This window comes from Drosophila rhopaloa, unplaced genomic scaffold, assembly GCF_018152115.1.
Source record: "Drosophila rhopaloa isolate 14029-0021.01 unplaced genomic scaffold, ASM1815211v1 contig_116, whole genome shotgun sequence".
Classification (NCBI taxonomy): Eukaryota; Metazoa; Arthropoda; class Insecta; order Diptera; family Drosophilidae; genus Drosophila; species Drosophila rhopaloa.
Genome location: NW_025334991.1, coordinates 131,354 through 153,550, shown reverse-complemented (window position 1 = coordinate 153,550; position 22,197 = coordinate 131,354). Strand labels below are relative to the sequence as shown.

Sequence of the window (22,197 nt, the reverse complement as noted above, 5' to 3'; positions counted from 1 at the left end):
AGTTAAAGATGTTATGCCTAATAAAATAATAATCAACAGTAGAAACAGAATTATTCACAAAGATAATATTAAGCATTAATAAATTATTTTTTTTTTTAACTTACAGAAAATGTATTCTTTAATACATATTTTATCAATTATAATATTGGCCAGTTCAGAAATAATTGATTACTCGAACCATGAATTTTTTCTGTTCAAAGACAACAAGGATGTACTTACGTATAAATCTTACAACGATTTATTCCACGTAACTAATTTAAGTTTTTATAAGGAAATAATTAATATAGAATCAGATAATATAAAAAAGGATTTAAATAAAAGGTCACAATGGGAAATAAAGTACGACTTAGAAGTAATCGAATTAATCTTATCCCAGTTAATATCAGCTAGAACAAAAAGAGGAATAAATGAGTTAGGCACCGTGTGGAAATGGTTAGCTGGAACTCCGGATCATGATGATTTCATTAAAGTACAAAATAAAATCAATGACTTAATTGAAAATAATAATAAACAGTCTATTATTAATTCCAAATTGTTCAAAGAAATAGAATCTCTCTCTGAAGATTTAAAAAACGTTTTTATTGATCAAGATTTACCACTAAGAAAACATCGCTTACGATTGATAACATTTGATCTACAAAATTTAATTGATTCTATCACCCTTGCAAAAATTGACGTTTTCAACACCAAAATTTTAAACAATGAAGATATAAAAGAAATATTAAAACACGAGCAAAAGCCAGTAATTATCGCTGACTTAATGGATATCTCTGTGTTCAAAATCGCATTCATAAATAACTTTTAATAATTTATATAAAATACCCAATAATAAATAATAGATGCGAATTATATTACACTCGACCCATTTCCCAAATCGATGGAAAATTATTAATAAGTAATCAAGTCGCAAAATGCGAAAATACATATTATGAAATGTCTATATTTAAGAAAGAACTCTTTAATAACTATTGCACTCTAAGTTTAGAAAAAACATGTTTTACCCGACTATTAAACGGTGAACAATCAATTTGTAAAAAAATAAGAGAAAAAAATAAAAAAATAGACATTATCCAAGATGGTGCCATTTTAATAAATGGAAACAACATCGTCAACAACTCCGAATTAGGTGGTTCATTCTTAATAACATTTAACGGTACAACCACAATAAATAACGTTTCATATACCAATTTAGACAACAAAATTCTAAACCATATTACTACAAACCACTTCAAAAATTATGAAATATTATATATTTTTATATATAATATTATATATTTTCAAATAACTCGGAACTCTCTTTAGATAATATAAATATTTTAAATCCATTCATTAAAATTAATAATACCAAAATATCTATATCCTTTATATTATTAATTTTAATCATTATATATTTGATTTCTCTACCTATTATTAAATACAGACATATATTTGTAACCAAAAAACAACGGCCAGAATTAGAAAAACCTATTAACGAAGAAATATTTTTAACAGAATTAAGAGATCGTTTAAACGAAATCCATAATGAATCGGGACGATCCATTTTAGAAGGGGGAGAGTTATCCAACCCGTGAAACGGTTCCACTTATGGAACTAATAAACAAATTTTTAAATTCAATTATCCAACGGTTCCACTTATGGGATTAATAAACAAATTTTTAAATTCAATCTCAGCTACATTGCCTTTGCCTTAATTTATGATTCTGCCTTCGCCTTTTTCATTAACTTCGAAGGCCACGCTTGACCGTTCTGCTAAGATAAAAAATAAACCTATAGTAAAGTAAACAACAGCTTCCGTTCGAAGCCAAACTCTCACGTTCAAAGACAAAAGTATTGCGTTCCAATTTTTAATCAAAATTGCATCGGTCAGCATAATTGAATTTCACAACGAGATGCGACAGTTTCAACATAAGCTTTTATTTTAAACAAAAATCAAAGTTCTAGAAGCTTAAAAAAGAAAAGCTTCTGGCCGAGGTTCGTTGGAGAAGATTTTAGAATTAAGGAGTCAGTCTTATTCGGATTGAAACCGGGATCGGTCATAAGAAATAATAATAAGTGAAAGTGTCTTGATGTAATAAAGAGTTAGTGAATTAAGGTCTGCACCAATAAAGTGAAATATAAAAATAAAATTTATATTTTTTTTAATCAACCAATACGATCAAATTTAATTTCCATCCTCAGGTGTCAAAACCATTTCTCTCCCCTCTAGATTTACTGAATCGCATATTGGTGGTTTGTTCGTTAACATCTTCCTCAAGCACTCCTTTCCTTTTATACGCTACGTTATTCTTATAATTTTTTATAAACAAATTTTTATCTTCCTGTTCCTTATTTATATGCTTAGTAGTTTTCGTAAACCTTCTCAAGGTTTCCTGATAAAAGGTTCTTTGCTCGTCCGCTTCTTGTGTAAGAAACCTTGTTTCGTTTCTTAATTCTTTTAATCTATTTCCTATTTTCTTCTCATCATACGCGTCCATATTTCCCGAAAAACTATTTTTATTATATTTCTTAACCCAATAAAAATTCCTCTTTTGACCCTACTTCTTGGTCTAAATATTTCTAGCTTCTCCTTCACCTGGTACAATTTTTCCTTAACCACCTGGACTGCCTCACCTGAGAATCTAACTGTTCGTGAACGCTTGCAGCTTTAATCATCTCTAATATATAGGCGCATAATGCCATCTCTATTCTATTCTATATATTTAATCTATGTACAAAAAAAAACATGTATACAATGTCTTTTGGGTTTCTGGCAACGCCGCTAAGACGGCGTCATATTGCAAAATTCAATTCAGTGTCAAATAGGCTTCGCAACTGGCAAGAATAAAATTAATACAGTCCACATATACGCAACTCAACTCGTTCTTATTTCTGACCATATTGTTGGTCCTTCGTTCCGGATTCTTGGACAGTTAGTGAAGTGCTTTGATTCTCAGGTTAATTGTTTGCTATGGAACAGTTAAAAGCATTGGTGAAAAGCCGTTCCAGACTCAAGGGCAACATCACACGTTGTCTCTCATGGGCTGAGCAAGCGGAATCTGCAACACAGGCGGAGATCTCCACGCGCATACAACTTCTCCACGAAGCTTGGAAGGAGTTCAACCAGTTCGGCGATTGCATTGCTCTCCACGAGGAGGTAGAAGGTTATGTCGATCCGGAGATGGATAACGCAATTTACGAAGAAAAGTACCTAAGGGCGAACGCAATTCTCAAGGACAGAAGTGATGCTCTACAACCGAGTACATCTACAGGCATTGTGAATGGCAGCAACGGTCTGCATTTCAACGGCGACGCAATTGTAAATTTGCTACAACAAAACCAACAACTATTTGAGCGACTGGCTGCAAATCAAGGTCATTCGAGCACGCCGGTTCATGTTGGTGGTGACGTCTCTTTGGCGAATTCAAGTTCGGTAAATGCGGCGAATTCCAATCTCAGTGAATTGCCGAAAATTCAAATCAAACGATTCTCTGGCAACTACACAGAGTGGCCCTCTTTTCAAGACATTTATGAAAGCACAATTCATAACAAGCAACATTTGTCCAACACACAGAAGTTCCATCACTTGAAAACACTTATTGTTGATGAGGCTGCCAACTTGGTACGGCATTTGGCCATTACGGATACAGCTTACAACACCGCTTGGGAACGTCTGAAGGAAAGGTACAATCGTCCACGGCACATTGTAAACTCATTTTTGGAGCAGTTTATGAACCTGCCAACAACTACAAAGGTAGATGCATCAATTCTACGGAAGGTGTCAGACGGAGCAAACGAAATTATTCGCGGATTGGATGCAGTCAACCAGATGGGACGCGATTGCTGGATCATCTATCTGGCCCTGGAGAAACTTGACGCCGACACGCGGCGTAGGTGGATTGAGCGCAGCATGGACACAGATTCCCCCACTCTCGAGGAATTCTTCAAATTTCTGGATTCTCGTTGCGAGGAACTGGAACTGAGTAAAAGGGAGCTTGCGACTGGTAGCAAGACAACAACACATGCAGAAAAACCAAAAAGGGTCACACAATCGATGGTTGCGATCGAAGGCAGTGGCTGCATCAAATGTAATTCAAAAGAACACACTCTGTATAACTGTCAGCTGTTCTTGGATATGTCTGGGATGCAGAGGCGATCCTTCGTAAAGGAGAAATCACTGTGCTACAACTGCTTGCGACCTGGTCATGGAGTCAGCAAGTGCAAGTCGACATACAAATGTAGGCAATGCAAGGGAAATCATCACTCCCTTCTACATGTCCAAGCGAATCCACAGGCTATTGGGAATCTTGCCCAGATAGTAGGCGAGGACGAGCGAAACATAGGTGCGTCCAACAACACTTCGGTGACTCTCAGTCATTTCGCCCAAGGAGAGGGCACTCAATCAGTTGTATGTGCACAGGGCACTGCAAAATCTACACAGGAAACGGAAATTAAGCGAAGCATTTTACCAACTGCCATGGTTTATGTTCAAAAGGTGACCTCGTAACATGCCGTCTCTTATTGGACACAGGCTCGGAGCTTTCCTACGTATCCGAGCGTTGCATTCAAGCTCTCGGATTGACACGTTCGGCATCACGCATCTTGGTCACGGGAATCTCTTCGGTGAAAGCAGACACGACAAGGGGATGCAGCACCTTGCATATCAAGTCCCGTATCTCCGAGGATCATTTGGTTGTCTACGCCCACGTTCTAGGCAGAATTACTTCTTCGCTGGAACGCCAAAACATCGATGCATCGGCACTCGAGGCATTCAAGGATCTGCAGTTGGCGGATACAGAATTCAACACAAACTCACCTGTTGACATTCTATTGGGAAGCGAACACGTATGGTCGGTGTTTACAGGACGAAAGATGTACGACAACAAGGGTAATCTTATCGCCATTTCTTCGGTGTTCGGATGGGTAATAACCTCACTCATCACATCAAATCCAAGCAACGCTATTGCACTGACTACAACAGTAGACATAGGCGCCACGCTTCAGAAGTTTTGGCAATTGGAAAGCGTTCAAGGCAGCGCAAAATTGGATCCGGAGGATGATCAGGTCGAGAAGCACTTTCTCGCCACTCACAGTCGCGATGAAAACGGGAAGTATATCGTGGATCTTCCATTCAACACTGAAAGCCCCGATTTCGGAGAAACTCTACAAGGAGCGCTCAAACGCTTTAAATCGGTTGAGCGGCGGCTGCAACAGAACGAGCAGCTGCGTACACAGTACGTATACTTTATGCGGGAATACACAAATCTGGGGCACATGCGAGAGGTGCCACCTGAAGAAAACGCTACTGGAAATCAGTTTTATCTACCACACCACCCAGTTCTGGGTCGGAAGCTACGAGTAGTTTTCGATGGATCTTTTCGTGACGCCAATGGTAAGGCTTTAAATGACACCCTGTTTACAGGTCCCAGTATCCAGCGCGATCTATTCGCTGTGTGCCTTCGTTTTCGAATGTACAAATTTGCATTCTCAGCGGATATCGTAAAAATGTTCCGCCAGATATGGGTCAACGAAAAGCACAGAAACTTCCAGAAAATCGTTTGGAGAGAAGATCCATCCGATTCCATCAAGCACTTCCAATTGTGCACTGTAACCTACGGAACTTCATGCGCACCATTCCTGGCCGTGCGAGTGCTGGAACAACTTGCTGTAGATCATCAAGAGGAATACCCAAATGCGTCGAAAATCCTGCTGGAGGATTTCTATGTAGATGACGTTCTTACTGGGTCAAACAGTGAGGATGAGCTACTTCGGAACCGAAACGAGCTGATTCAGCTGATGTCTCGTGCAAATCTTGAACTCGGGAAATGGGTATCAAATACACCATGTATACAAACGGATGATAGCGACACACAACCTGCACAAACGTCACCAGTAAAGGTTCTCGGACTGTACTGGCATCCTGGTAAAGACATTCTAACGTACAATGTCGGTCTAGCCAAAAATCCTGATTGCACAAAGAGACAAGTTTTGTCCGACGTCTCGAGGATATTTGATCCTCTCGGACTCTTGGCACCCATTGTAATCCAATTCAAAATCCTGTTCCAAAAGCTATGGCTCTTGAATTTGGATTGGGATGACCCACTCCCAACTAAACTGGCGGACAACTGGCTAAAGTGGAGAGCAGATCTGGACAATCTTCAAACATTTCAACTACCACGATTTGTCGCCAACGACCCGGACAACATCGAACTCCACGGATTTTCGGATGCGTCAACCAAGGCATATGCTGCTGTGGTGTACAGCAGAGTCACGAATGACGATGGCTCCATCTCGGTATCCATTGTGGCTGCGAAAACAAGGGTGGCTCCACTGAAACAACAATCCTTGCCACGTCTAGAACTTTGCGCAGCACTTCTCCTTAGCCAACTGATTCGCTCGATCACATCTGCATTGCGCCACAAAAACATAACTGTTTTTGGCTGGTCCGACTCTTCAATAGTGCTCACCTGGTTATCGTATACGCCAGCCCAACTCAAGACATTTGTTGGAAACAGAACCTCGGAAATCCTTGACACTATTCCAAGGAGTGCTTGGCATCACGTAGATTCCAAAACAAACCCAGCGGACTGTGCGTCCAGGGGACTGATGGCTGCTGATCTCATCGACTTCCATTTGTGGTGGAATGGGCCTTTATGGCTACGGGACAAGGTGCAGTATCTGGTAAAGTTAAACGACTCACGTTTCGGTTTATCTCTTACAGACAAACGCATTCAAGGAGAAGTCAAATCCAACTGTTTGGCCACACTGGCTGAAGCAACCCCGGTTCATCCATTTGATGAACTAACCGAGCGAGTGTCTTCTTGGATCAAGCTCGTCCATATTGTCGGCTACGTGAAGCGGTTTATTCAACGTACACGAAACCGAACTCCCAAAAGGGTATCTAGCGCTCTCACATTTGACGAGATTAAGGAGGCAAGGATTCTGTGCATAAAACAAGCCCAAGGTTGTTTCAAAGACGATTACCAATTGCTCCTCGGTAAAAAACCTTTAAGGAACCGATCACAGCTGATCAAACTGGCACCTATAATCGACGAAAACGATTTGCTGAGGGTAGGCGGACGACTGCACCAATCGCAGTTGTCAAACGATGCAAAACACCCAGTATTGCTACCAAAAACACACCGCATCTCAAAGCTGATTCTGGAACACGAGCACCGAGTGAACCTCCACCCTGGCGTTTCCTCACTTTTTGTTATTGTTCGGCAAAAATTCTGGATATTTGGAGCACGTAATCTAATTCGCAAAATAACCCACGACTGTTTAGCTTGCTTTCGTCAGCGCTACCACACATCCCAGCAACAAATGGCTGATTTACCCAGCGTACGCATTACACAAGCGCTTCCATTTATATATACTGGTTGCGACTATGCAGGTCCAATACTTCTGAAGGATGCTAAGGTTCGGAAGCCACGTATCAGCAAGGGTTACATATGCCTATTTGTTTGCATGGTCACCTCGGCCATCCACCTGGAACTTGCCACAGATTTGACGACAGAAACCTTCTTGGCTGCCTTGCGGCGCTTTATATCGGTACGTGGCAAGTGCAGTAAGATCTACAGTGACAATGGCACAAATTTTATTGGAGCTAAGCGATCCCTCGACGAGATGCAAGAATTGCTTTCTTCACAGACACACAAGGACACCGTGTCTAGCACACTAGCGGATGATGGTATCCAATGGGTATTTATTCCCCCGAGAGCCCCTCACTGGGGAGGGAAATGGGAGTCGGCAGTTCGTTGTGTCAAGCTGCATCTTCGCAGAATTACCGGAAACTCAACGCTCACCTTTGAACAGATGCGCACACTTCTTGCTCAAATAAGCGCAGTGATAAATTCACGCCCCTTGTGCTACACACCGGATACGGAAACCAACTACCTATCCCCAGCTCACTTCCTAATTGGGCGACCATTAACAACAGTGCCAGATCCCGATTTGAGTCACATCCCAGTGGGCCGATTAGGATATTGGCAAAGCATCCAGTCTATGCTTCAAGGATTCTGGAGAAAATGGCATCAGGAGTATCTGACTACTCTGCAGCAACGTCCAAAATGGACTACTTCAACACCCAACATCTCGACCGGTGATGTTGTGCTCGTAAAAGAGTCCAATTCACCACCGGCATCTTGGCACATCGCTCGGGTTATGGAAACCTATCCAGGGAAGGACAGCCTCGTTCAAGCAGTCAAATTGAAGACCCCGACAGGAGAGATGATCAGACCCATCACGAAAGTTGCTGTATTGCCCCATTCAGAAACTGTGTTTCAGGGCGGGCCGGGATGTTCGTGAACGCTTGCAGCTTTAATCATCTCTAATATATAGGCGCATAATGCCTCTCTATTCTATTATATATATTCTATTCTATGTACAAAATATTCTATTCTGGCAACGCCGCTAAAAAAAAAATAAATTTTGTTTCGCAACGCCGCTAAGACGGCGTCATATTGCAAAATTCAATTCAGTGTCAAATAGGCTTCGCAACTGGCAAGAATAAAATTAATACAGTCCACATATACGCAACTCAACTCGTTCTTATTTCTGACCACTAACATTCTCTATGTCTAACACGCGTTTTCAATCTGTGCAATATTACCTTCGTAGTCTTTAAAGTTTATTATATGGTCGAACGTCTTCGCTCCGACCATTACTCTTGCTTTTCCCAGTTCCATTTTTAAGATCGCTTCTTCTCGTTTTAGTGTTTGCACGACCATTGTCTGTCCATGGACCAATATGCACCTGTAACCGTGATTGATTAGTTTCTATTTTGTTAAATTATTTTTTTAATTTTTGATTTTTGTATCTTTTGTTTCCTTTTTGTAACGAATGTAACCCCATTATCATCATCTACTGTGTGCTCCGTAAACCTAGGTGTTAGCTCTCTCCGAGAACAATTCGAACGGCTTCAACTTCGTACTGGAGTGTATTGAGTTATTATAAGTTAGGAAAACTTCATCTAAAACTTCCTCATGCTCATTTTCTAGTTTTAAGTCAGTATTGAATGAAGCCTTTCAACCGGTGAATTGCTGGACGATTGTTGAAACGACGTCACATGCAATTCAATTCCGTTCTGCCTACAGAAATCCCTGAATAATGCCGAGGCATACTCTGCGCCTTGGTCACATATGATCTTTTTAGGAACACCGTACTGACTTATGAACTTCTTCATTGATTTAACAATATTTAAACTATCTTGCAAACCTTGAATACTTGTCTATTATTGTTATTACGTAGTTTTTGTTAATTGAGTATAAATCCGTATGAACGATGTCAAGTGGCTTGCACGGGGTTTCCGTATTTTGAAATACCACCTTTTGCGGTTGCCGATCATATTTCAATGTCTGGCAAGTTTCACACGCATTAATGACCTGTGTTACTCGGTTTTTCATAAATGGAAAATAAATGCCACGTCTCATCTTCCAAAACGTTTCGTCTATTCCCCTATGATTACCTGAGGTATGATACTTTTCTATTTCTTTTCTTTGTTCACTAATATCTGTTATTTCCCGCATGAAGGTAAGACATCGTACTGCTTTATACAGTTTGCTCTTGCAAAAATAATTCTGAAACGCTTTTTCTACCTTTTTAAAAACTTCATCTGACGTGTATATCGCACACATCCTGTACGGTTTAAGTGAACTCCTTTTCTGTTATTGTCCTTCTTATCTTGTTCCTAAAAGGTGTCACCACTGTTCTGCCTGGTGTCGGCCCAACCTCAAATATTAACTGGATATTAAAGTCATTCAGTGGCTTTTCTGCCACATGAATGCTACTTAATTCCAGTTGACCTGTATAACCCGCACAAGTGGCCTGAGTTGACTCCAGTTCACTGTTGTGAACTTGTAGTTCGATTCTGCTCAATGCGTCTGCCACGACGTTTTGTGAGCCCTTTTTGTAGGTCACCTCGTAGTCATATTCCAATAGTTGCAGCTTCCACCTCACCAACTTAGAATTGGGTTCTTTAAATCCCATTAGCCAAGTTAGTGGGCGGTGATCTGTGACTATTGTGAATTTGTAACCGAACAAGTACGGTCTGAAGTGTTTTATACCCCAAACTATGGCAAGCATTTCCTTCTCTACTGTGGAATAATTTACTTCAGCCTCATTTAACGTTCTGCTCGCAAATGCGATTGGGCGATCACTTCCCATTGCTCCTTGTGATAACACCGCACCAATAGCAAAATTGCTAGCATCTGTGGTCAAAATAAAAGGCTTAGTAAAATCTGGATATCTCAACAATGGATCATTGCATAACAACGTCTTGCAATATTCAAAGGTTTTTGTATATTCCTCATCTATGATTATTTGTTGTTTCCCTTTTAGTCTCTTAGTTAATGGTTTGGTTATTTTTGCAAAATCTTTTATGAATTTCCTGTAATACCCAATGAGTCTAAGAAATAACTATATTTCCTTTGGTGTTTTGGGCAAAGGAAAAAGCTTTATGGCCTCAATCTTCTTTGGGTTTGTTCTGACTCCTTCTTGTGTCACTACATGCCCTAAATACTCTATCTCCTTCTTTAAAAATTCTGACTTATCTGTTTGAAGTTTAAAATTTGCTCCACTTATTCTTTTAAAAACTGTCCTCAAGTCTTGCATGTGACTTTGTAAGGACGGGGAATACACAATTATATCATCCATGTAGACAAGACAAATCTTGCCTACCAACTCTCCCATCAGGTTATTCATCACTCTTTGAAACGTCGCCGGGGCATTTGTCAGTCCAAATGGCATCCTTACATATTCAAAGTGCCCGTTATCTGTTGTAAATGCTGTTTTTGGAATGTCCTGTTTTTCCATCTCAATCTGATGGTATCCGCTAGCCAAATCTAATACCGAGAAATACATGGCCTTTCCCAGTTTATCAAGTACTTCGCCAATTACTGGCATCGGATACCTATCTTTCACTGTCTTCTCATTCAACTTCCTAAAATCGACCACCAATCTCCACTTTTGTTTTCCTGATAGGTCCATCTTCTTTGGTACTAGCCAAACTGGTGCACTCCAAGGTGAGTGACTGTGCCTAATAACTTCCTGTTTTAACAACTCCTGTATCTGATTCTTCACTTCTTCCCTTTGTTTAAATCCATATCTGTATGGCTTTTTATAGATAGGAATATCATCCGTTGTTGGAATTGAGTGAGTTACCGCATTGGTAAATGTCAATTGATTTCCCTTTGTGTGAAAAATACTTGGAAATTCCGAATACAGTTTTATAAGGCTTGCCGCCTCTTCTGTATTTAGATGCGACATATCCAATTTTGCATGCCTTGCATCACCCCCGGCTAATTCCATTGTGTTCATTTCCCTGCTTACATACTCCTGTTTAAATGGTCTTAGAATTTCGATTTCTACATAATCTTTGGAATCATATGCAGTGACAGCCAAAGGCTTTTCCAGGTATAATTTCTTTTCTTTTCCTGTGAAATTAACAACTTCCAGGTCGGCCTGTCCCTTCCTTGCATAATAAATTCAAAAATGAACCATTGTTTATTGAAACTGGTAAGGTGACAATTGTTTTAGTCGCCTCCTCCAGGAAATGTATGCCAGTGGCCCTATTGGGCTTCAAATGGACTTTAACTGTCCCTGTCTTAGTTCTTAATACGAGATTTTCTAAATCTAAACTTGCACCTAACTTAATTAATATGTCCATTCCCAATAATCCATCAAAATAGGAATGAAAATGAAATAAAAAGAAATCAAACGATTCCCCTTTTGCGATTTCCTGCAGCTCAATATCTTTTACATAACTGTTTATTTTATGGCTTCCTATTGGTGTTTTAATAACAAAGTTTTCTTCCAATTTTTGCTGTTAATCTTTACTAACTATTGCGGGATTTAAATATGAATTCGTAGCTCCCGAGTCTATTAATAATTTGAGTTCTTTTTCGTTCTTTCCTTTCCATTTTGACGAAAATTTCCTTCGTCATCACTGTTATTCAACTCTTGCTCCTCTTCTCTTTCTACTGTATTTAATTTCCCTGACTGCCATCGTTTGGCACTTCTAGGTCCAGTTCATGAATATTCTGCAATTTCTTGTTTTGGCATAATTGCCCTTCTATTATACCCTGAAGAATTAGAGGTCGACTGATCGTCATATCCTCTATTCCTGTTTTCTTCCCTATTCCACCTGAGGTTCCTATTATTTCCTCCTTGTTGCCTATATCCTCCATTATCTCTGTTAAAGTTATTATTGTACCCTCTGTTTCTATTATAACCAAAGTTCTGCCTGTTATACCCCCCTGCAGTACTGAAATTATTGTTCCTGGGTACTTCTTTAGACCGGTAATAAATGTCTCTCTCTTTAATCGCTAACTCGTATGCTTCCAAAAGCGTCTTCGGAACTCTTCCCCTGACGGCACTACCTAAATTGCCTTTTAGACCTGTTACAAACGCCTCCAGACACGTTTCCTTATATAATTTCTTTTTTGCCTGAATTGCGATGGGGTTTGTATCTGTCCTGTCTATAACTTTACACAATGCCTTATGCACATCAGATACCTCCGAGTAAAATAATTCTACTGTTAGTCTTTTATTTTCCAACTGGTTTAATTCCCTCAGTAAATCGGGTTCTGACCTCTTATCTGCAAAATGGGATACCAAAATTCTTTTAGTTTCATCCCAATTTAATCCACCATTTGATTTAACTAAAATGTCATCGGCTTTTCCTTGGATTTTATTCCTTATTTGCCTAAGGATCATTAGTCCCATATGTGTTTGATCCATTCCTCTAATCATTAAAAGGATCTCTTCTACGTTTAACATAAACTCGTTTAACCTTTCTTTTTCTCCCATATAAACATGCATTGAACGGATCACATCGGAAATTTTTACCGTGCCTAACATCTCAAACGTTGCCTGTTGCATTCCTAAATTTTCCTGATGCGTCATTGTATCAGCTTCCCTGTTCTGTACTGCTCTAGAAGTTGAGGGCTCAAAATTTAATTGTTCCACTATCGTTGGCAAACTGGTAGCCTTTTTGATAACTTTACTTCTAGTCAGAGGCCTAAGTGACTCTTTAACTTTGCTGATTTTTGACATTTACAATTCTCTTTTGTTTACTCTTTAAATTATATATTTTTTTGCCTACGCTTATTATATATTTTATGTGTATATAGTATACTAGCTGTACCCGGCGCGACTTCGTTCGCTTAAAATTAGTTTTGAGTACGGTTGTCAAGACTTTCCCAATTCCACACCACCCCTGAGGTAGAGAAATTGGCTCGTTTTTTTAATGTGGTATCTCCAATTAGACCTATTCCACTGAAACTTTCTAGGTTTAATAATGTTAATTAATATGATTACTTTAAAACCTCTGTGTAAACAAAATTTTTAGAAGATCCTTCAGGAGCGAGAATAATAAGGCTACTGGCAGAGCTAACTCTAGAGCATGCGACATAAAATTGTCCGTGAGAGAAGCAATCTTCTCTAAGATCTAGTCCAGCCAGCTTCAAACTCTGCCCCTGCGATTTATTTATAGTTATTGCAAAGCAAACTTTTAGAGGGAATTGTAGCCTTTTAAACTGAAACGGCAGACTGGATGGTATTAATGGGATCCTGGGTATAAACACTGTTTCCCCCTTCGTGCACCCCGTAAATACTGTTGCTTCGATTACATTCTTATGAAGACCTTTTATCTGCAATCGTGTCCCATTGCATAACTTTGGGGGACTTAAATTTCGCAATAACATTATGGGTGGAAAGGAATTTAAAAATTCAACAGGGTAATGAACAGCATTATCAGCATCAGAAACAGAGTCGACCGATTTATAGGAGACTTCTAAACCATCAAATGAGTTTAGCAATAAATTATTAATAGTGGTTGCTCTTTCATTTTTCGTTGTCAAAATGGCGCGCTCAGATAGCCAATCTAAGCTTTTACATGATATGTTGGAAATGTCAGGAAATATTTTGGATGTAAGGTCTTAAACGTTTTTGACTACATTTCCTAAGCGTGATGTTATAACTATTTTTCCATCAACTGTTGGATGGACGCCATTCCCAATTTTTAAAAGAGTTTCGGCAAAAATTCCTGCAGAACTGTCTCCTTTTAAGTGCACTCGCATATTTTTCGTGACCGCTAGTTTTTTTATCTGTGGCCATAAAAATGAAGATTTTAAACAGGCCTTTATTTCGTCAGCTCTTGTACCTCTTGGCACAACAGGAAGGGTTTGGCGATAGTCTCCAGCTAGCAGGACTGTAATACCACCCATCAACATAGTATTCTCATTAATATCTTGCAGGGTTCTATTTATGGCTTCAAGCCCACCTTTATGTGACATTGTGCACTCATCCCAAACAATTAACTTACAATCTTTAAACACCGCAGCCATATTACATTGCTTTGAAATAGAGCAATGAGGTGTTTCTAAATTAACTAAATCCAAAGGAAGTTTAAATGTAGAATGAGCAGTTCGACCTCCATTGAGCAGGGTAGCAGCTATACCGGAAGATGCTACAGCTAGGGCCAATTTTTTTTGAACTTCGAACTTTTGCCAACAATAAGTTTGTCAAGAAGGTTTTACCTGTCCCTCCAGGTGCATCCAAAAAAAATATTTCACCCATCTCAGCCCCAACGCTTTGTAAAATTGTATTGTATACGACTTTTTGCTCGTTCGCTTAATATTAGTTTAGAGTTAGGAAATTGGGTTGTCAGGACTTTCTTATTTCTTATTTGGGCGTTTTTTGAAAACCTTTGTGTAAACAACCTTTGTAGAAGATCCTTCAAGAGAGAGAATCAGAAGGATACTGGCAGAGCTATATAATAAATGAAAGTGATCCAAGTAAAAGTCGTGAGCTAGTATACTTTTTATCAGTTACAATGTTATCAATGCAATTTTAATTTGCGCACAAATATGTATACTTGTTTGTAAATTGGAATTTGTTGTTTTCAAATTTCTTGTTTTGAAGGAAACGAAAACCTTTGTACACACAGTAAAAGATTGGCATCCAATACAAAAACAGCAAAGTAACGTATTATTTTGAGATTCCACATTTGATCGATAAACGGGTATAATAAATCATTTTATTTGTATTTAAGCACATTATCTACTTTTGAATAGAAACATACACACACATTGTATGTATGTACATGTATTGTACATATAAGCAAATCAAAACATATCCAAATTTACATATGTACATACGTATTTGGTCAAAAGTTCGAATCTTAAGATTAATATTTAACTTGGAAACATTTTGGCTTTGCTTACAGAATTTGTAGTAATTTTCTATTTTCTTCCATGATGGAAATTAAATAAGGCTCTTACTTCTGCTACAAAATGAAAAATAAAACCTAAGCATTTGATCCACAGGACTGACTATTGATCGAAGATCATATTGATCGGAGCAGCAGTTTAAGTTTTTAAAATCCTAAACAAATTTAACTTAAATTGCCTCTTCCCCTCCCCATTCCCTGCAGCACTACCCCTCCCCATCATCAGTTTTCTTGGCTGTTGCTCTCTCGGCCGTCGCTCTCTTGGCTTCTGGGTTTCGTTCTCTCGACAGGATCCCGCAAAATGCAAGGCAATGACTTAGAAAATCTAAATAAATTCGTTAAAAATACTTAAAAAAGAAAATAATAATTAAAAATACAGAATAGTCACAAATTTAACCAAAATCAAGCACCAACCAACACTTCAAACAAACTTCGATCGTATACCACAACAAAAAAACAAGAAAAACCAAACAAAAACGACACAAAATATATAAAAACTACTAATCAGGGTATAAAAATGTTTAAAAACTTGAAAAATTAAACTTAAGCATTTGGGCCATAGAATAACTATTGAGCGAAAAATCATCTTGATCGGAGCAGCCGTTTAGCTTTTTTAAATCGAATAGTTAATTTTAAATGTAGCCCCCGAAATTATGGGGGATATGAAAATTTCTTTTAGATTTCTAATTAGGCCTTTTCAAAACCTAAAATTCGGAAAAAACCAAATATCGAAATTCAAACCAGTTTAGAAGTTAAGCTTAAATACATCAACTTTTTTTTTGCTCAGAATAATGGATGTTGGAGCTGTTTGGGGCCACTGGGGGCATATCGGATCTTAGTGGGCGCCCACGCCCCCAATGGAATACTGTGAAAAAATTTGGCTGCTCTTGCTCTTACGGTTTGGGCTGTGGCCGTATCCCCTTAAAAATCGGTCATTCATTTTATAATCTTTAGGGATGTATACTTATGTATATATTGTATTATGTATTTCCTTAGCTTTTTCCTGATGTGTCTTTATAATTCCTTTTCCTTAGAAGTGAGGTGTGTGTCGGTGTCTTTTATCTGTAAAATTTTGTTATTATCATTTGTTCAATTTGTTTTATAATTTTTTTTTTTTGAGAATGTATTGTGTTGGAAGTGTGTATGTGTTTTTTTTTTTTTGTTACTTTTCTTTACATACCCTTCTATACCCTTGCGCGATGCAGTGGTATCGGGTTCCCTTATATTTTTCTAACATATACATACATATATTATTTTTATATATTTTTTTTCTATTATTATTGCTTAACCGTCACCCTTGCGCGATGCATTGCTTTCCGATATGGCAACAATTTCTTCTTATTTGTGTTATGATTTATTCCCTTTTTTATTTAACCTTGAGATTCACCAAATACCCTTGAGCGATGCAGTGGTCTTTGGTATTTCCCTGTCTGTTTACTTTTTCTGTGATGTTGTTCATCGATTACCCTTGCGCGATGCAGTGGTACTAATGGCAACAACTAATAATATGTTGTTTTCTACACTTTCTTTTTTTTTTTTCTTGTGTCGTGCTGAAGCTAACTGGAATCCCTGCGCGATGCATTTATTCCAGCCACGAGCGGACAGTCACTTGCAATAGATATTTTCTTTTATTTTTTTTTTTCATTTATTGACAGGCAGAGTATCCAACCAGCGACCTGGGTTTCTTTCCCCAAGCTGCATGTTTGATGTTCGCGTCCAACATCGAACCTTCGAACGTCATACTCGCAACTCACTCCGTCGAACTATATGGTTCGACACATTATTTAATTAAATTTATTCTTGCCAATTTTCTTTTGTGTTGTTTCATTTTATGCCTTTCAATTTTATCGTTATTATGTATGTGCACCCTTTCTTGTTTTTATTTACACCACACACCTTACTTCCATCACATCACTATTTTAGCTTACTGTTGCATATAAATTATAAAAATAATTGTTTTCATCATTTCGGTCCTTCTCAGTTCTCCGGGTATGGTGTGTCCTTTTTCTCCTTCCGGCTGATAGGTCCGGCTGCGCCAGTTATAGTATGTAATTGTTAGTGCTGCTGTTAGTCATCCAATATTCAGATAAGATTTAAATAAACAGTTGATGTGTTCGCTTTGGTTGTTCCAAACGGAATAATTTTATTGTGGCTTGAGATTCAAATCTAACCTCCGCCAAAGAATTTTATGTGTTTTACAATTATGTATGTGTGTGTAAGTAAATGCTAACAAAGTATTTTCTAGAGCTCTGCTGAGTGGGTGTCGTTTAGCAACATCCTGCCTTGTGCTGATGTTGCATTTCTTATGTGAGACAACGAACGGCTAGCTGCCGGTCACTGTCCAGTTGAAAGAGGGTAGCACGGAGGGGTTTAGGCGGTGGCGTAGTCGATGGTACCGGTATGGTAACTCACGCGCACCACGAGTGATTGTATTGTATCAAAGCGTAATGTATTGTATTGTATTGAGAATATGGAATAGTGGATGAATTTATCCGAGCGTTGGAAAAATGGACCGCTTTGTAATCCGGTATAAGAGGCTAAACGATAACAGTGCGAGTGACAGTTCATGTGGAAAAAGGGGAAAATCGATGAAAATGAACAAGAAACGTCAACCATCTCTGTTCGTAAGTAAAGGTACTTGATTTCATGAAGGGGGGAGTGGTTTAACAATCTCAAAAAATATCCGGCTCGCTGATCCACATTACGTCAAACCAGGAAAGATTGATATATTGCTTGGCGCAGAACATCACTTTTCCGTTATAAAACCTGAACAAATTAGGTCTTATTCAGACCAACCTATTCTCCAGAACACCGAATTTGGTTGGATAATTGCTGGGCAAGAAAACATGAGTGCAAAAATGCCACAAAATTGCATGGTAGTTTCCTCAGCCGAGGGCCCTCAGCCCTGGGGAAGTCTTGCGATAATGCGACAAGGCGTTTCCTTTCGTTGGAACGAAGAACCAGCCCAGACATTAAAAAATTATATAACGATTTTATGGCCGAATACGAAAAACTAGGTCATATGAAGCAATTATTACAAATACCAAAACATCATTATTTTATTCCTCACCACTGTGTTCTGAAACCAGAAAGCACTACAACAAAATTAAGAGTAGCCTTTGATGCTTCCTGTAAAACATCTACAGGAAAATCATTAAGTGATTTACTTCCAGGACCAGTTGTTCAAAGTGATTTGTCGATTCTATTGAGATTCAGAGTTCACAAATATGTTTTTACGGCGGATATAGAAAGGATCGGCAAGTTTGGATGAATCCAAAGGATCAATTCAACCAAATGATTTTTTGGCGCTACAAACAGTCCGAGGGAATAAAATATTACCGGCTGAAAACTGTGACTTATGGCACAACGTCAGCTCCATTTCTTGCCACAAAATGCTTGGAGCATTTGGCCAATAAAAATTTGGAAAAATGGCCATAAGGATCAAATGCACTGAAAAATGATTTCTATGTTAATGACTGCCTAACTGGAGCAGATACAATTATAGATGCTGCACCAGTCATAATCAGAGCAAAAATGTTTCTACAAAATCTGTCAGTCCTTAAACTAGATTGGGACACAGAGATATCAGATTCCCTAAAGAAAAGGCCCTTCACACAAGACTTGCTGTGTTTAAATAAAATGACTATTCCGAGACACATTTATGATGGAAAGATACCTCAAAAACAAGAACTCCATATATTTGTGGATGCTTCTGAAAAAGAGTTTCGTGCTGTGGCTTATATAAGAGCCATATATAAGAACAAACAAACGACTGTGCGCCTATTATGCGCTAAATCAAAACCACGACTAGAGTTATGTGCAGCTGTGTTAGGTGCAGAGCTTGCTGAAAAGGTGAAAAAGGATCTTAAATTACAATCAGAATCCATTAAAAGTCATTACTGGACAGATTCCACCATCGTCTTATATTGGATAAATGCCAAAGCATCGAATTTCCATACATTCGTTGCAAATAGGTTGTCGAAAATACAAGATACAACCTGTCCAAATCAATGGAGACATGTGTCATCAAGTCTCAAAGCTGCAGATGTACTATCTAGAGGGATATCTGCATCTCAATTAAGTGCACATACATTGTGGTTATACGGACCACTGTTTCTTCATGGACCAGAAGAGAAATGGCCAGCTCTATTTAAAGCTCCAAAGGACAACACTATTTCTTTGGAACAGAAAACAAAAATTGTTACTTTGGCAACAGTTTCGCTTAGAGAAGAAATATATGGTATTAAACACGGAAATTCATTCAATCGCTTGCAACGTATAAAAGCATACATGTTACGATTTTGTTATCGTAAAAATAGAAAACAACCTGTCTTACTAGAGCTTGACGAATTAGAACAAGCTAGGCGTATTATAATACGTTGTATACAACAGGCTGATTTCACAAATGAATTTAATCACTTTCGACATCATCCCGAACGCCCATTACCCAATAGCAGCAAGGTCGCATCTCTTCATCTTCATTTGGACGAAAACTCTATCATAAGAGTTGAAACAAGGGTGGAAAATGCCCCAATTTCCCGGGATGCAATGAATCCCTACTTACTCCCATACAATGACAACATCGTAAAAATGCTGTTACATAAACTTCATGAAGAAAATATGCACTGTGGTCAAAATACTTTAAAAGGTATTGCACGACAACAGTATCACATTATCAAAATCACTCTTATGGTTAGAAACGTAATTATGAAATGCGTGCCATGTTTCGTCCAAAATTACTTTCTGAAATAATGAGCAAACTACCTGAGCATAGAGTCTCACAAAACAGACCATTTTTAAATACCGGAGTTGATTATTGCGGACCCTTCTGGATACATCACAAAGTCCGAGGCAAGCGACCTGATAAAGCATACATAGCAGTATTTGTTTGTTCCTCCACAAAGGCTGTCCATCTGGAACTTGTCGGAGATTTAACGACTGCAGCATTCCTTGGAGCATTACAGCGATTTATAAGTCGTCGCAGGAAGTGTCAGACTCTTTATTGCGACAATACAACAAATTTCGTTGGCGCCAGCAACCAATTGAAGGAGTTAAAGGAAACAATCCACTCACAGCAGGCTAAGAAATCCATAGTCCAGCTGTGCAATACGAAGGGTGATCACTTTAAATTTATTCCACCGAGATCCCCTCACTTTGGTGGATTATGGGAAGCTGCAGTAAAGTCAGCAAAGACGTTGTTATTTAAAAATGTGTCCACTGCAAACTTCACCTTTGAGCAGTTGAGCTCTGTCATAACAAATGTCGAGGCAGTATTAAATTCTCGGCCCCTTACTCCAATGTCGAATGATCCTAATGACTTTACAGTCCTTACACCAGGTCATTTATTGATTGGAGAAGCACTAGTCGCTCAGCCAGACCCAGAACCACTAAGAATAAAACCACTACCTGAACAATGGGAACTGTTGCAACGACTCAAGCACACACATGCTGGACGCAGAGAATATTTAACAAGCCGGCAACAACACTCAAAATGGAAACAGGCCCATAAAAATGTAAGAGAAGGCATGATGGTTATTGTCAAGGAAGACAATGTGCCTATGCTTCACTGGCCTATAGGACGAATAATACAAATTTATCCAGGTCAAGATGGATATGTGCGAGTTGCAGACGTTAAAACTGCAACAGGAGTCTTTAAAATAGCAATTCATAAGCTTGCTTCACTATTCCGTCAAGAATAATGAAGAAGATGCTGAAGAAGAAACAAAGGAAGATCAAGAGCCAAAAAGACGGAAAAGCCCATCCTTACCAATGATATCGATGCCATTATTAATCTTGCTGCTGCTATTACCATTAGCTACCACCCGTCCGATTAACATACCCAGGTGTGGTTCGAGGCCAGGAATTTATTACGAAAAAATTGGATCTACTCGACTAGCAACTGCAGACTGGACAATCATAGCTTATTATGATTTAAAGCTGTATCTCGAAGATGTAAAGACATTTTACATGGGGACACTTTAGGTTGGTCAAATGTGTTCACATATACAACCAGTGCTGCTGTATATAATAATTTTCAATACGTTTACGAAGAAAATGATTTACTCCACATGTAAGAATACGTCGTTCTCCCTTGGACATAGTGGAAAATATTGCCAACAGCTTTTTTGGCGTATTAGACACAGAGTATGCCAAGAGGATGTCTTATTCTATTCAAAAAGTGAAATCAAATAAAGGTTACATTTTAGAATTAGTTAAGAATCAGACTTCAATAATTGATTCTACGATAAACATCATGAAACGAGATGAAGCTACTATCCATAAGAGGATTAAAATAATGACTCAGCAAATGGAGGATATAGCCAATGCTCGTCTAGATTCTCTCAAAGCCTTTCAATGTTATATTGCATTGACAAATAGATTATCCATATTGGCGGCAAATCTTCAAAGAATTCAGACAGAGATTTCACATGTTCTGACAAACGTTCATCACAATGAAATTAGCCCAGTGCTCGTTTCTCCCATGCAACTTCGACAACATTTAAACAAACTAAAAATTCACATGCCTCAAGGAAAAATGCTCCCTCTCATCAACGATGATATACTTCAATTATATAAGTTAATGAGGGCAGAAGCAAAGGTGGTAAAGGATTATGTAATCTTTAAATTAACACTGCCATTATTATCAAAACAGTTATATGAAATATATAACATTATTCCAATACCGGTAATCATCAACAATAAAATGATTTCCCTTGATATTGAATTTTTAATCATGGCTGTGAATCAACATCGAGATCAATTCATTATTATGTCATCAAGTGAATTTGATCTTTGTAATTCAATTAATGACGAAGAGTATATTTGCTCAGATAATCAATCCATGTTTTCTATTGAAAATCATTGCGAGTTTCAAATGTTTAATAACAAGTCATCGTCATTGTGCCAAACAAAAAGTTCGACGACATCATTCTCATGGCAAAGATTAAGAACAAAAAATCAATGGATATTTTCAATTAAATCACCAATGAAGT

At 38.4% G+C, this 22,197-nt stretch overlaps 1 protein-coding gene across 1 annotated transcript in view; it reads left to right on the top strand.

Annotated features, from left to right (window-relative positions):
• The window catches only part of LOC123037078, a 57,357-nt gene that overhangs the window by 5,723 nt on the left and 29,437 nt on the right, over positions 1 to 22,197 (top strand). The window contains exons 2-3 of the mRNA XM_044456553.1: positions 2,957 to 4,319; positions 4,508 to 8,275. Of these exons, the coding sequence (XP_044312488.1) occupies positions 2,957 to 4,319; positions 4,508 to 8,275 (5,131 nt within the window). The remainder of the gene's footprint in view (positions 1 to 2,956; positions 4,320 to 4,507; positions 8,276 to 22,197) is intronic.